Source organism: Nicotiana attenuata, chromosome 1 (assembly GCF_001879085.1).
Source record: "Nicotiana attenuata strain UT chromosome 1, NIATTr2, whole genome shotgun sequence".
Classification (NCBI taxonomy): domain Eukaryota; kingdom Viridiplantae; phylum Streptophyta; class Magnoliopsida; order Solanales; family Solanaceae; genus Nicotiana; species Nicotiana attenuata.
Genome location: NC_031989.1, coordinates 62,773,817 through 62,787,792, shown reverse-complemented (window position 1 = coordinate 62,787,792; position 13,976 = coordinate 62,773,817). Strand labels below are relative to the sequence as shown.

The 13,976-nt window shown below is 44.4% G+C and overlaps 1 protein-coding gene across 1 annotated transcript; it reads right to left on the bottom strand.

The window, feature by feature from the left end:
* Nucleotides 361-1,339, bottom strand: LOC109241239. The gene has a single exon (XM_019407963.1). The coding sequence runs from the start codon at nucleotides 1,030-1,032 to the stop codon at nucleotides 553-555; it is 480 nt and encodes a 159-aa protein (XP_019263508.1). The 5' UTR covers nucleotides 1,033-1,339; the 3' UTR covers nucleotides 361-552.

The window sequence follows — 13,976 nt, the reverse complement described above, 5'->3', positions numbered from 1 at the left end:
CTAGACATATATTTACTTATCAAAAAATTAATAAAGTAATATTGAAATAATATCCATGTAACAAAAAATCCAAAAACCCCGTAAAATCCCGACAAAACTGAACCAATCCAAACAGATATAGTTGGTCTGGTATGGTTTTGATAGAAACCGAACTAGCGTGGTGCATGTAAACTCCAACGGTGAAGGATCATCAAAACAGTGAATCATTCTTAGTTATATAGTTATAATTATACTGTAAGCAGATGAGGCCATTCTTGAGAGTTTGTCTTTAACATTGATTATTTTTCTGTAAGATTATCATAAAATTACCCCCCTGCAGAAGTGGGTACAATAAGAGGAAGGGCAAGCAACCGCAAACCAAGGAATGAAAGATGCAATATTTTATATGGGGAATATATATATATATACAGCTAAATGAACATAAAATGACAAGTTTGGAAGAAGGAATAACAACTATACAATCCAAGAAACAGTCGATAACCGGAGGGAGAAAGAAAAGCGCGAGAACTAACTCAAAGCCTGCGACCTGCCATGTTTGTTTCTTCTTTAGATTTATTTGTTTGGAATCTGTCTAGAAGAAACAGCACAGCTTCTACTACTTGCTCTTGGATAAACATCTGTTTTCACCAGGACATCCTCACCAAAATCACAAGGCTTGTCTTCATCGATTCTTCCGATGGCAACAGAACGACTCCGAGGTACCACATTAACATTCACCCCATTATTAATTGGCGATTGTCGCCTCAGATGTTCCAATTCCACCTCGTTTACAAGTGTACTCCTTTTGGAAGCAATTCGCATCAGCTCCCTAAAGTCTTCATCTCCACTTGACACAGAAGAGTTGACGCTAAAACTTCTGGGCAAAGAGGAGAGTTGTGGAACTGCAGGACCTGAGCTCATACCGCCATAGCCAATTCTGCCAGAACAATCCGTCATGCTCTGGACATAGCAATCCCTGGCTTTAATCAGAACTCTGATCGGTGCTTTTATGCACTTCTTAATTCTGCTTTCTTTCCTAACCTTTGTGCTCATTTTCACGTTGAACAACTGATCAGGCGCCCTCTCTCATCTGGTAATTAGTCTCAAGCGCTTAGCTTGTGGACAATGCTATAATCAGGGGGAAAATAAATAAATAAAACTTACAAGTCAACTAGTGGATAATTATAAAATATATGTAAGACGTGATAAAGAATAATTAGCAAAAAGAAAACAGACAAGTGGGGAGCAACTAATAAAAGATTGCAGGAACTCTGAAGACTGGAACTAAAGCAACTATATTGAGTATTTATAAATTTCTTGTTTGGCATTAAAAAAAGGGCTCGCAAAATGCTGTGAAGCCTTTCAAAATAAAATGTCTATGTGGATGGTAATGTCTGAAGAAGAAAGGAAACCAATATTATGGCTGAAGGCGTGGTACAATATTGTCCATACTCCATATGTATACACCTAATTTGTTCAATGGAGTATACCTACTTAGAAGATACACATCGTTATCGAGATGGTACAGGATATAATAATCTGTTGTATATTTTATTGGATATTGGCACAACCCAAAATCTCTCTGAAAGAGTCGTGATGGAACCTAGTCTCTAAGACTAGGTAAGCCTAACACATACCGAAATTATAACAGATTCTACTAAACAGTTGTTGACACAAAACTCCAACCTGTCGTGATGGCGCCTATCGATGGTACTAGGCCAGCCGACTTTAAAGAAAATACTTCGATATTTCATTAAAAGACAAAACAAAAGTCATTTTCATAACAGAAATCTCATAACGAGTTAAACTCAGAATAAAAAAAAGATAGCCCGACATCGGGGTGTCACTAAGTTATGAGCGTCTAAACATAATTGATTCGAACATAACACGACTAACAAAGTCTAAAATCCAAATACAACTAAAGGAAAGATAGGGAAGAAGAAAGGAAGGCTGCGAATGCCGGACAGCTACCTCGCTATCTCCAATAATCAGCTACGAGGACTATCAGCACCCTCCGCGACCAACAACTTCTGGATCTGCACAAGAGGCGCAGGGAGTAACGTGAGTACACCAACTCAGTAAGTAACAGAAATAAATAAGGAATTGAAAAGCAGTGACGAGCTAAATAATTACAGTTCATCTCATAAAGTTCAGTATGGAATAGGCATGCTTTCAATCCAGAAGTTTAAGCCAAATCCGCTTGATTAAGTCAATTTCAAGTAAAATCAAATACGAATATCTCTCAAAAGTTTTCAAAACATGGATGTAAGGCAATTGTGTGCACCAATAATGAAATCATATACTGCATCTCAGGCAATTATCTCTCAATCCTCCCAATCAATCCAACCTCACAATCACTCATTACTCTCAACCACTCATTCCTCACAATCGCTCAGCACTCGGCACTCGGCACTCGGCACTCGCACTCAGTAGGTACTTGTGGTCACTGGGGGTGTGTATAGACTCCGGAGGGGCTCCTTCAACCCAAGCGTTATATCAAGCTAGTCATGGCAAAATTCAATGAAACATGCTACGGCGTTCAGCCCGATCCCATAAATATCCTCACAATCAGGCCCTCGACCTCACTCAGTCATCAATCTCTCCATTCTCTCGGGCTCTCAAAAATCAGGAAAACAACCCAATAGCAATAACATGATGCATCAAGTAGAATAACAGAGACTGGGATATGATATGCGAGTAAAAACTGTGAGTGAGTACAAATAGCATTTAGCAGGCAATTCAACATGTAACGCGGCATCTGAGGGACCCACAGTATCAACACATAGCCTAAACATGGTTTCTAACATGATTTACAGTCAATTTCTGTGGCACATAGAGAGCATATAGGTAACAAAAAGTTTGTTCGACATTGCAGTTTCCACAGGACGGACCAAGTCACAATCCTTCGGTGCTCGCACACACACCCATCACCTAGCATGTACGTCACCTCCAAAATGATCACATGATACCAAAATCCGGGGTTTCATACCCTCAGGAGATTTACAACTGTTACTTACCTCAATCCGAGCAAATCTCTAATCCGCAATGCCATTGCCTCTCAAATCGGTCTCCAAACGTCCCGAATCTAGCCACAAACAGTACAATACCATTTATATATGCTAACGGAATAAATTCCACAAGAAAACTACTAAATTAGACTCCAAAATCCGAAATCGACTCAAACCTGGCCCCCGGCTCACGTCTCAAAATTCGACAAAAGTCACAAAACCCGAAAGCCCATTCGCTCACAAGTCTAACTGTACTAAATTCATCAAAATCCGACATCATTTGCCCCTCCAAATCCCCAAAACTCACTCTCCAATTCTCAAGCCCTAATCTCCCGAATTTCACCTCAAAAACTCACCAACTAGGTGTAAAATCAGTGGGGAAACACCATTATTGAACATAAATAAGCATAAGGAACTCACCTCAATGATTGATTTGAAATCCCTCTCAAAAATCCCAAAAATCCGAGCTCAAAGATGTGAAAATGGGAGGAAAAAACCCGAAGTGTTCTATTTATACCTTCGGTCCAGCAAAACTGCATCTGCGGTCACTTAGTCGCTTCTGCAACGCCGCATCTGTGGACCAAGCTCCGCTTCTGCGGAGAATCACTTAAACCCAGCCCCCGCTCCTGAGATCAAGGAATCGCATTTGCGCTCATCACAGGTGCGGAAATAACATCGCACCTACGGACCAACACACGCACCTGTGCCAACACCCCGCTTCTGCGACTATCGCAGGTACGGCAAACCCCTCGTACCTGCGAACTCTGCCAGTCCTTCTTCCTTCCACTTCTGCGGCCATAACCCCGCTTCTGCGTGCTCGCACCTGCGATGAGACATCCGCAGGTGCGTTTATGACAGCTGAGTTCAACTTCAGCAGCCTCCCAAATTTAAAACTTGTTCCGTTAATCACCCGAAATCAACCCGAGGCCCTCGGGACCTCAACCAAAGATATCAACATATCCCACAACATTAGACGAATTAGTCAAATCATCAAATCACCTCGAACAACATCAAAAAACACGAACTACACACGAATTCAAGCCTAATGAATTTTGAAACTTCAAAATTCTAAAAACGACGACAAAACCTATCAAACCACGTTCGATTGACCTCAAATTTTGCACCCAAGTCATAAATGACACCACGAACGTAGTCCAACTTCTGGAAATCCAATCTGACCCCGATATCAAAATTTCCACTGCCAGCCAAAATCGCCAAAATTCCAACTTTCGCCAATTCAAGCCTAATTCCACTACGGACCTCCAAGTCACCCTCCGGACACGTTCCTAATTCTAAAATCACCTAACAGATCTAACGGAACCATCGAAATACTAATCCGAGGTCGTTTACACATAAGTCAACATCCAATCAACTTTTCTAGCTTAAGCTTTCAAATAAGAGACTAAGTGTCTCAATTCACTCCAAAACCACTCCGGACCCAAACCAACTAACCTGGTAAGTCATAATATAGCTGTAGAACACAAGAGAAGCAAGAAATGAGGGAACGGGGCTATAACTCTCGGAATGACTGGCTGGGTCGTTATATCCTACCCCTCTTAAACAAACGTTCGTCCTCGAACGGGTCTAGAAACATACCTGAAGCGATAAGTAGGTGTGGATATATGCTCCGCATCTCCCGCTTAGTCTCCCAAGTAGCCTCCTCCACGGGCCGACCTCTCCACTGCACTTTCACTGAAGCTATATCCTTTGATCTCAACTTTCGGACTTGCCGCTCCAAAATAGCCGTCGGCTCCACATCATAAGTCAAATCACCAAATAACTGAACTGTGCTGAAATCCAAGACATGAGACGGATCGCCGATATACTTCCGGAGCATAGAAACATGAAATACTGGATGCACACTCGACAAACTAGGTGGCAAGGCAAGCTTGTAAGTCACCTCTCCAATCCTCTGAAGTACCTCAAAAGGCCTGATGAACTGAGGGCTCAACTTGCCCTTCTTCCAGAATCTCATAACACCCTTCATGGGTGAGACCTTCAGTAGAACACTTCTCCCCAACCATGTAAGACACATCGCGGAACTTCCTGTCAGCATAGCTCTTCTTCCTCGACTACGCTGTGCGAAGCCGTTCTTGAATCAATTTCACCTTGTCCAAAGCATCCTGAACCAAGCCAGTACCCAACAGCCTAGCCTCGCCCGGCTCAAACCAACCCATTGGGGATCTACACTGCCTCCCATATAAAGCCTCATACGGAGCCATCTGAATGCTCGACTGATAGTTGTTGTTGTATGCAAACTCCGCGAGCGGCAGAATCTGGTCCCATGAACCACCAAAATCAATGACACACGTACGTAACATGTCCTCCAAGATCTGAATAGTGCGCTCAGACAGTCCGTCCGTCTGAGGATGAAATGCAGTGCTCAACTCAGCGTGAGTGCCCAACTCTCGCTACACGGCTCTCCAAAACTACGATGTAAACTGCGTGCCTTGGTCTGAAATGATGGAAACGGTCACTCCGTGCAGGCAAACAATCTCTCTAATGTAAATCTCAGCCATCCGATCCAAAGAATAGGTAGTACTCACAGGAATGAAGTGCGTGGACTTGGTCAGCCGATCCACAATCACCCAAATAGCATCGAACTTCCTCGAAGTCCGTGGGAGACCAACTATGAAGTCCATGGTAATCTGCTCCCACTTCCACTCTGGAATCTCTATTTGCTGAAGTAAGCCACCCGATCTCTGATGCTCATATTTCACCTGCTGACAGTTGAGACACCGAGCTACAAACCCAACTATATCTTTCTTCATTCTCCTCCACCAATAGTGCTGTCTCAAATCCTGGTACATCTTCGCGGCACCCAGATGGATGGAATACCGCGAGATGTGGGCCTCCTCCAGAATCAACTCCTAAAGCCCATCCACATTGGGCACACATATCCGGCCCTGCATTCTCAACACCCCATCGTCTCCAATAGTCACATCTCTGGCGTCATCGTGCTGAACCTTGTTCTTGAGGACAAACAAATAAGGATCATCATACTGGTGCTCTCTGATACGATCAAACAACGAAGATCGAGAAACCACACAAGCTAGGACCCGACTGGGCTCTGAAATATCCAATCTCACAAGCCGGTTGGCCTAATCCTTAACATCAACCGCAAGGGGCTCTCCCCAACAGGAATAAATGCAAGACTTCCCATGCTCACTGCCTTCCTACTCAAGGCATCGGCCACCACATTAGCCTTTCCCGAATGGTACAGAATAGTAATATCATAGTCTTTTAGCAGATCCAAACCATCTCCGCTGCCTCAAATTGAGATCCTTCTGTTTGAACAAGTGCTGGAGGCTACGATGATCAGTAAACACCTCACACGACACATTATAGAGATAGTAACTCCAAATCTTCAACGCAGGAACTATGGCAGCCAACTCCAAATCATGAACAGGATAATTCTTCTCATAGGGCTAAAACTGGCGCGAAGCATAAGCAATCACTCTACCCTCCTGCATCAAAACACACCCAATGCCGATCCAAGAAGCATCACAATATCCGGTATAAGAACCAGAAACTGATGGTAGAACTAGAACTGGAGTTGTGGTCAAGGCAGTCTTGAGCTTCTGAAAGCTCGCCTCACACTCATTCGACCACCTAAAAGGGGCACCCTTTTGGGTCAATTTGGTCAAGGGTGATACAATAGATGGGAAACTCTTCACGAACCGACGGTAGTAGCCAGCCGAACCAAGAAAGCTCTGAATCTCTGTAGCTGAGAACGGCCTGGGCCAACTCTGGACTGCCTCTATCTTCTTCGAATCAACCTGAATACCTTCACCGGACACCACGTGCCCCAAGAACGCCACTGAACTGAGCCAGAACTCACACTTGGAGAACTTAGCATAAAGCTTCTCCTCCGTCAATTGCTGCAACATAATCCGTGAATACCGGGCATGCTCCTCTTGGCTACGAGAGTACACCAGAATATCATCAATGAATACAATAACAAACGAGTCAAGATAAGGCTGGAACACACTATGCATCAAATGCATGAACGCTGATGGGGCATAGGTCAGCTCAAAAGACATCACAAGGAACTCATAATGACCATAATGGGTCCTGAAAGCTGTCTTAGGAATATCCAAGTTCCGAATCTTCAACTGGTGATACCATGATCTCAAATGAATCTTGGAGAACACCTTCACTCCCTGAAGCTGGTCGAATAGGCCATCAATACGAGGAAAAGGAAACTTGTTCTTGATTGTGACTTTATTCAACTGCCTATAATAGAAGCACATTCTCATAGTGCCATCCTTCTTCTTCACAAATAGAACAGGTGCACCCCAAGGTGATAGACTAGTCCTAATAAACCCCATCTCAAGGAGCTCCTAAAGCTGCTCCTTCAACTCGACCGCTGCCATACAGTACGGTGGAATAGAACTAGGCTGATTGTCTGGCACCAAATAAATACCGAAGTCAATATTCTTATCCGGCGGCATGCCCGGCAGGTCTGCAGGAAACACACCGGAAAATCTCGCACTACCGGAACAGAATCAATAGTAGGGGTCTCTGCACTGACGTCCCTCACAAAATCCAAATAAGATAAAAAAAACCCTTCCCAACCATCCGCTGGGCCTTCAAGTATGAAATCACTCTACTAGGGACAGAACCTAAAGACTCTCGCCACTCGGTCCGAGGCAACCCCGCATTGCCAATGTTACGGTCTTAGCGTGGCAGTCTAAAAAAGCATGACAGGGAGACAACCAATTCATACCCAATATCACATCAAAATCAACCATACTAAGCAGCAAAAGGTCGACTCTAGTGTCCAATCCCCCAATAGTCACTACACACGACCGATACACACTATCCACAATAACAGTATCGCCTACCGGAGTAGATACATGAAAAGATGAAGCCAAAGACTCACGGGGTATATCCAGATAATGAGCAAAATACGAGGATACGTATGAATAGCTGGAACCATGGCCAAATAATACAAAAGCATCTCAGTGATATACTGAGACTATACCTGTGATCACTGTATCTGAAGCAATAGCATCTGGTCTGTCAGGGAGTGCATAGAAACGGGCCTGACCGCTGCCTGATCGGCCTCCCCCTCTAGGGCGACCCCTAGCTGACTGAGCTCCACCCCGAGCTGGCTGGGCGGGCGGTGAAATAACTGGAGCTGAAGATGCAGCCTGGCTCTTCTACTGTGTTGGACCTCCATGACAATGAGGACACTACCGCCACACATGCCCAAGCTCCCCACACTCAACCACCTCCTCAAAAGTACCACCAGACACCCTCTCTCTAGTCATAAGAATACGCAGCTGATATGCGAGGCCATCCACGAACCTCCTGATCCTCTCCCTGCCTATAGGGACCAACAAAACAGGATAACGGGCTAACTCAGAAAATCTCATCTCATACTGCGTCACAGTCATATCATCCTGATGCAACTGCCCAAGCTGTCTACGCAGCTCCTCTCCGCGAGACTGCGGCACATACATCTCTAGGAAGAGAAGGGAGAACTGCTGCCAGGTAAAGGGGGCTGCACCAACAGGCCTACGCCTCTCATAAGCCTCCCACCAAGTGAAGGCAACTCCAAAGAACTGAAGTGTAGTGAACGAGACCCCACTGGTCTCCAGAATACCTACTGTATGGAGAATCCTCTGACACTTATCCAAGAAACACTAGGCATTCTCGCCCTCTACACCGCTAAAAGTCGGAGGCTGAAGTCTACCAAACCTCTCCAATCTACACTGCTCATCGTCAGGCATGACAGGAACCACATAGTCCTGACCAGGTGCAACCGGCTGGGCTGGTGGAGCCCACGGGGTCTGAAGTCCCTGCACCACCTGCTCTGGTGTGCGGGCGGCGAGAGTCTGAGCACCTACCCCGGCCTGAGAAGTGGCTGCAGCGCCCGGAACAGAGACCGGCTGAGCAAGACTGGTGCACACGGTCAAAATCTGAGCTAAGGCCTCTTGAAGGCCTAGGATAACAATAGGCATAGCCGGTGCCTGAGCTGGTTCCGCTGGTGCATCTACAACCGAGACCTGATCCTGAACTGGGGCAACTGGTGGATCTGCAGGTGCCGCCCTAGCTGTTGTGTGGGTTGCACCCCTGCCCCTACCACGGCCTCTACCGCGACCTCGGCCTCTACCGCAACCTCGGCCTTTCGTAGCCCCAACTGGTGGTGCTGGTGGTTGTACATCCTGACCGGTAGCACGTGTCCTCACCATGTGTGAGAGAATAGAATAACAGAAGTTTAGTTACTAGAATCAATAGATTCGCACAACAAGAATTCAAGAATGTGAAGTTTCCTAAGGGTTCCACAGCCTCTCAAAGATAAGTACAGACATCTCTGTACCGATCTGTAAGACTCTTCCAAACCCGGTCATGACTCGTGAGACCTATGTAGCCTAGGCTCTGATACTAACTTGTCACGACCCAAAACTTAAACTTGTTGTGATGGCGTCTATCGATGGTACTAGGCCAGCCGACTTTAAAGAAAATACTTCGATATTTCATTAAAAGACAAAACAAAAGTCAATTTCATAACAGATTTCCCATAACGAGTTAAACTCAAAATAAAAAAATGCGGAAAAAATAGCCCGACATCAGGATGTCACTAAGTCATGAGCGACTAGACATAATTGATTCAAACATAACACGACTAACAAAGTCTGAAATCCAAATACAACTAAAGCAAAGATAGGGAAGAAGAAAGCAAGGTTGCGAACGCCGTGCAACTACCTTGCTATCTCCAATAATCAGCTACGAGGACTATCAGCACCCTCCGCGACCAACAACTCCTGGATCTATACACAAGGCAAAGGGAGTAACGTGAGTACACAAACTCAGTAAGTAACAGAAATAAATAAGGAACTGAGAAGCAGTGACGAGCTAAATAATTACAATTCATCTCATAGAGTTCAGTAAGGAATAGGCATGCTTTCAATCCTGAAGTTTAAATCAAATTCGTTTGATTAAGTCAATTTCAAGTAAAATCAAATAAGAATATCTCTCAAAAAATTTCAAAACATGGATGTAAGGCAACTGTATGCACCACTAATGAAATCATATACTGCCTCTCAGGCAATCATCTCTCAGTCCTCCCAAACACTCCAACCTCACAATCCCTCATTCCTCCCAGTCACTCATTCCTCACAATCGCTCAGCACTCCGCACTCGGCACTCGGCACTCGCACTCAATAGGTACCTGCGCTCACTAGGGGTATGTACAAATCCGGAGGGGCTCCTTTAGCCCAAGCGCTATATCAAGCCAATCATGGCAAAAATCAACGAAACATGATGCGACGTGCAGCACGATCCGATAAATATCCTCACAATCAGGCCCTCGGTCTCACTAAGTCATCAATCTCTCTAGTCTCTCGGGTTCTCAGAAATTAGGAAAATCAGCCCAATAGCAATAACATGATGCATCAAAGAGAATCACAGAGACTAAGATATGATATGCGAGTAAAAATTGCGACTGAGTAGAAATAGCATTTAGCAGGCAATTCAACATGTAACGCGGCCTCTGAGGGACCCAACAGTATCAACACATAGCCTAAACATGGTTTCTAACATGATTTACAATCAATTTCTGTGGCACATAGAGAGCATATAGCTAACAACAAGTTTATTCGATTTTGCAGTTTCCACGGGACGGACCAAGTCATAATCCCCTCGGTGCACGCACACACACTCGTCATCTAGCATGTGAGTCACCTCCACAATGATCACATGATACCAACCGGGTTTCATACCCCCAGGACCTGATTTACAACTATTACTTACCTCGATTTGAGCAAATCTCTAATCTGCAATGCCTTTGCCTCTCAAATTGGTCTCCAACGTCCCGAATCTAGCCACAAATAGTACAATACCATTAATATATGCTAAATGAATCAATTCCACAGGAAACCTACTAAATTAGACTCCAAAATCCAAAATCGACTCAAACCCGGCCCCCGTGACCACGTCTCGAAATCCGACAAAAGTTACAAAACCCGAAAGCCCATTCACTCACGAGTCTAACCATACTATATTCATTGAAATCCAACATCATTTGCCCTCCAAATCCACAAAACTCACTCTCCAATTCTCAAGCCCTAATCTCCCAAATTTCACCTCAAATACTCACCAACTAGGTGTAAAATCAGATAGGAAACACCATTATTGAACATAAATAAGAATAAGGAACTCACCTCAGTGATTGCTTTGAAATCCCACTCAAAAATCCCCAAAATCCGAGCTCAAAGATGTGAAAATGGGAGAAAAAATCCCGAAGTGTTCTATTTATACCTTCTTTCCAGCAAAACCGCATTTGCGGTCACTTAGTCGCTTCTGCGACGCCGCATCTGCGGACCAAGCTCCGCTTCTGCAGAGAAGCACTTAAACCCAGCCCCTGCTCCTGCGATCAAGGAACCGCATTTGCGCTCATCGCAGGTGCGGAAATAATATCGCACCTACCGACAAACACACGCACTTGCGCCCTCACCCCGCTTCTACGACCATCGCAGGTGCGGCAGACCCCTCGCACCTGCGTACTCTGCCAGTCCTTCTTACTTCCGCTTCTGCGGCCATTTCCCCGCTTCTGTGGGCTTGCATCTGCGATGAGACATCCGCAGGTGCATTATGACAGCAAAGTTCAACTTCAACAGCCTCCCTAATTTCAAATTTGTTCCGTTAATCACCCGAAATCAACCCGAGGCCCTCGGGACCTCAACCAAACATACCAACATATCCCACAACATCATACAAACTTAGTCAAATCATCAAATCACCTCGAACAACATCAACAAAACATGAATTACACACGGATTCAAGCCTAATGAACTTCGAAACTTCCAAATTCTACAAACAATGACAAAACCTATCAAACCACGTCCGATTGACCTCAAATTTTGCACCCAAGTCATAAATGACACCACGGACCTAGTCCAACTTCCATAAATACAATCCGACCCCGATATCAAAATTTCCACTGCCGGCCAAGATCGCCAAAATTCTAACTTTCATCAATTCAAGCCTAATTCTACTACGGACCTCCAAATTACCCTCCGGACGCGCTCCTAAGTCCAAAACCACCTAACGGAGCTAACGAAACCATCGAAATTCTAATCCGAGGTCGTTTACACATAAGTCAACATCCAGTAGACTCTTCCAACTTAAGCTTTCAAGTAAGAGACTAAGTGTCTCTATTCACTCCAAAACCACTCCGGACCCGAACCAACTAACCCGATAAGTCATAATACAGCTGTAGAAAACAAGAGAAGCAGGAAATGGGGGAACGGTTGTCACGCCCCGAACCTGGGGATGCGTGGCTGGCACCCGGTGCCGTAGTGGCCGAGCAAACCACTCTGTAACTCATTCATTCCTTTTATAACTATCATGGGCCAACATGGCCACAACTCGTAATGTAAAATTGTAAGTGGAAAAAAAACATTGTACCACTAAACCATTTTTCTTAAAACATGAATACACACGGGTCGTCAAGACCTTTGACCTACTGTACAAACTGAACCTGTGTTTACAAAGCCTCTAAGATTAACTGACATCATATGGGACAGGGTACCGGCTGATAACTACGGAATCTGACACATTTTACACTCCTTCATGCTCAAGTTCTGATTAGAAATGTGTACAAAATAGTCCCGAAGGCTCATAAGTTGTGCTTGATTGCAGGTTTAATCACAAGGTGACAAGGTGTCAAAGATCAACTCAAAAAGGAGTGAAACTTGCACAAGTACCAAGACAACAAAAAGCTCAGGCAAAGCAGCGCTAATGCAGCCGCACACCATTCTGTGTGGTCCACACAAGTGAGGTTCAGAGAGGCTGCTATTCAGGCACAAAAGCAATGCGGCCGCACGAGGTTTTGTGCGGTCCGCACTGGGATCAATGCGACCACACTCGATTTAGTGCGATCCGCGAAGAGAAGGTTCGGAGAGTTGCCAATTTCAAGTTCGAAGCCCAATGCGGTCCGCACTCCATTTCATGCGGACCGCACTAGAAGCCACTGCGGCCGCACTAGACTTTGTGCGGTCCGCATTTCCCAAGTTCAGAGACGTCCGCATTTCCCAAGTTCAGAGACCTGGAACTTCAAGTCAAGAGCCTTAGTGCAACCGCACGTGATTTTGTGCGGTCCGCACTAGCCCCGCAGGGGTATTTTTGTCCGAGATTTTTAGCCTAGTATAAATAGATTCTTTTTCCATTTTTAGGAAAAAAGAGAGTTTTATAAGTAGAGTTGTGCTCGTGACTTGGATTATTTTGCTATTTTGAGTAATTTTAGCTTAATTTTACCATTGAATCTTCAAGTTCTTCTTAGTAATTAATTATTATGAGTTTATCTTCATCTATTTCTTTATTTTTCTCTCTAATTATGAGTAGCTAGACCCATCAGCTAGGGTTGTGGCTCAATCCTAGTGTGGGTAATTGATGGGTCTTGAGTTTTAGGGCTTGATTGACTATAGGTGTTTGATATTTGGGCTAATTTTATGTTTTATTGCTAAATTAGTGGTTGCAAACACTAGTTTGTGTTTAGTTGACTTTTGCTCTTCTTGAGAAAGAGAGCCTAAGTCTCTAAAATTAGTCCAACAAGGAATTGGGGCATACTCAAGAGAATTGATAGCCCCAATTAAAGGGTTAAACCGAGAGATCGTAATACCCGACTTGAACCTTAATTGCTTGTGCAAATTTGCATACCCAATTGGTCTTGAGAAAGTCAATTCGGGCAAAATCACTCGAACTACCGAGAGGTATAGAGTGAGTAGAATCGAGCAATGGTTATATCATACTCCCCAAATGTGTCAATCTAGCTTTAGACTCAAGAATCCGTCAATTGACCACCTAGGCGAAAGTCACTACCCTAGTGCCTTTTAATCATTTGAACAACTCGCAATAGTTTAATCCTAGCTTATTTTAGTTTAATTGAGCATTGTAGTTTTATAAAATTAGAATCATAATTAAAACCAAAAATGTGTAGAAGTGCAATTTGGAGCAAATACAAAACTCCACTTTAGATAG

Bases quoted from the DNA above. Each gene is read 5' to 3' on its own strand.
- LOC109241239 (XM_019407963.1), bottom strand. From the start codon at position 1,032: ATGAGCACAAAGGTTAGGAAAGAAAGCAGAATTAAGAAGTGCATAAAA.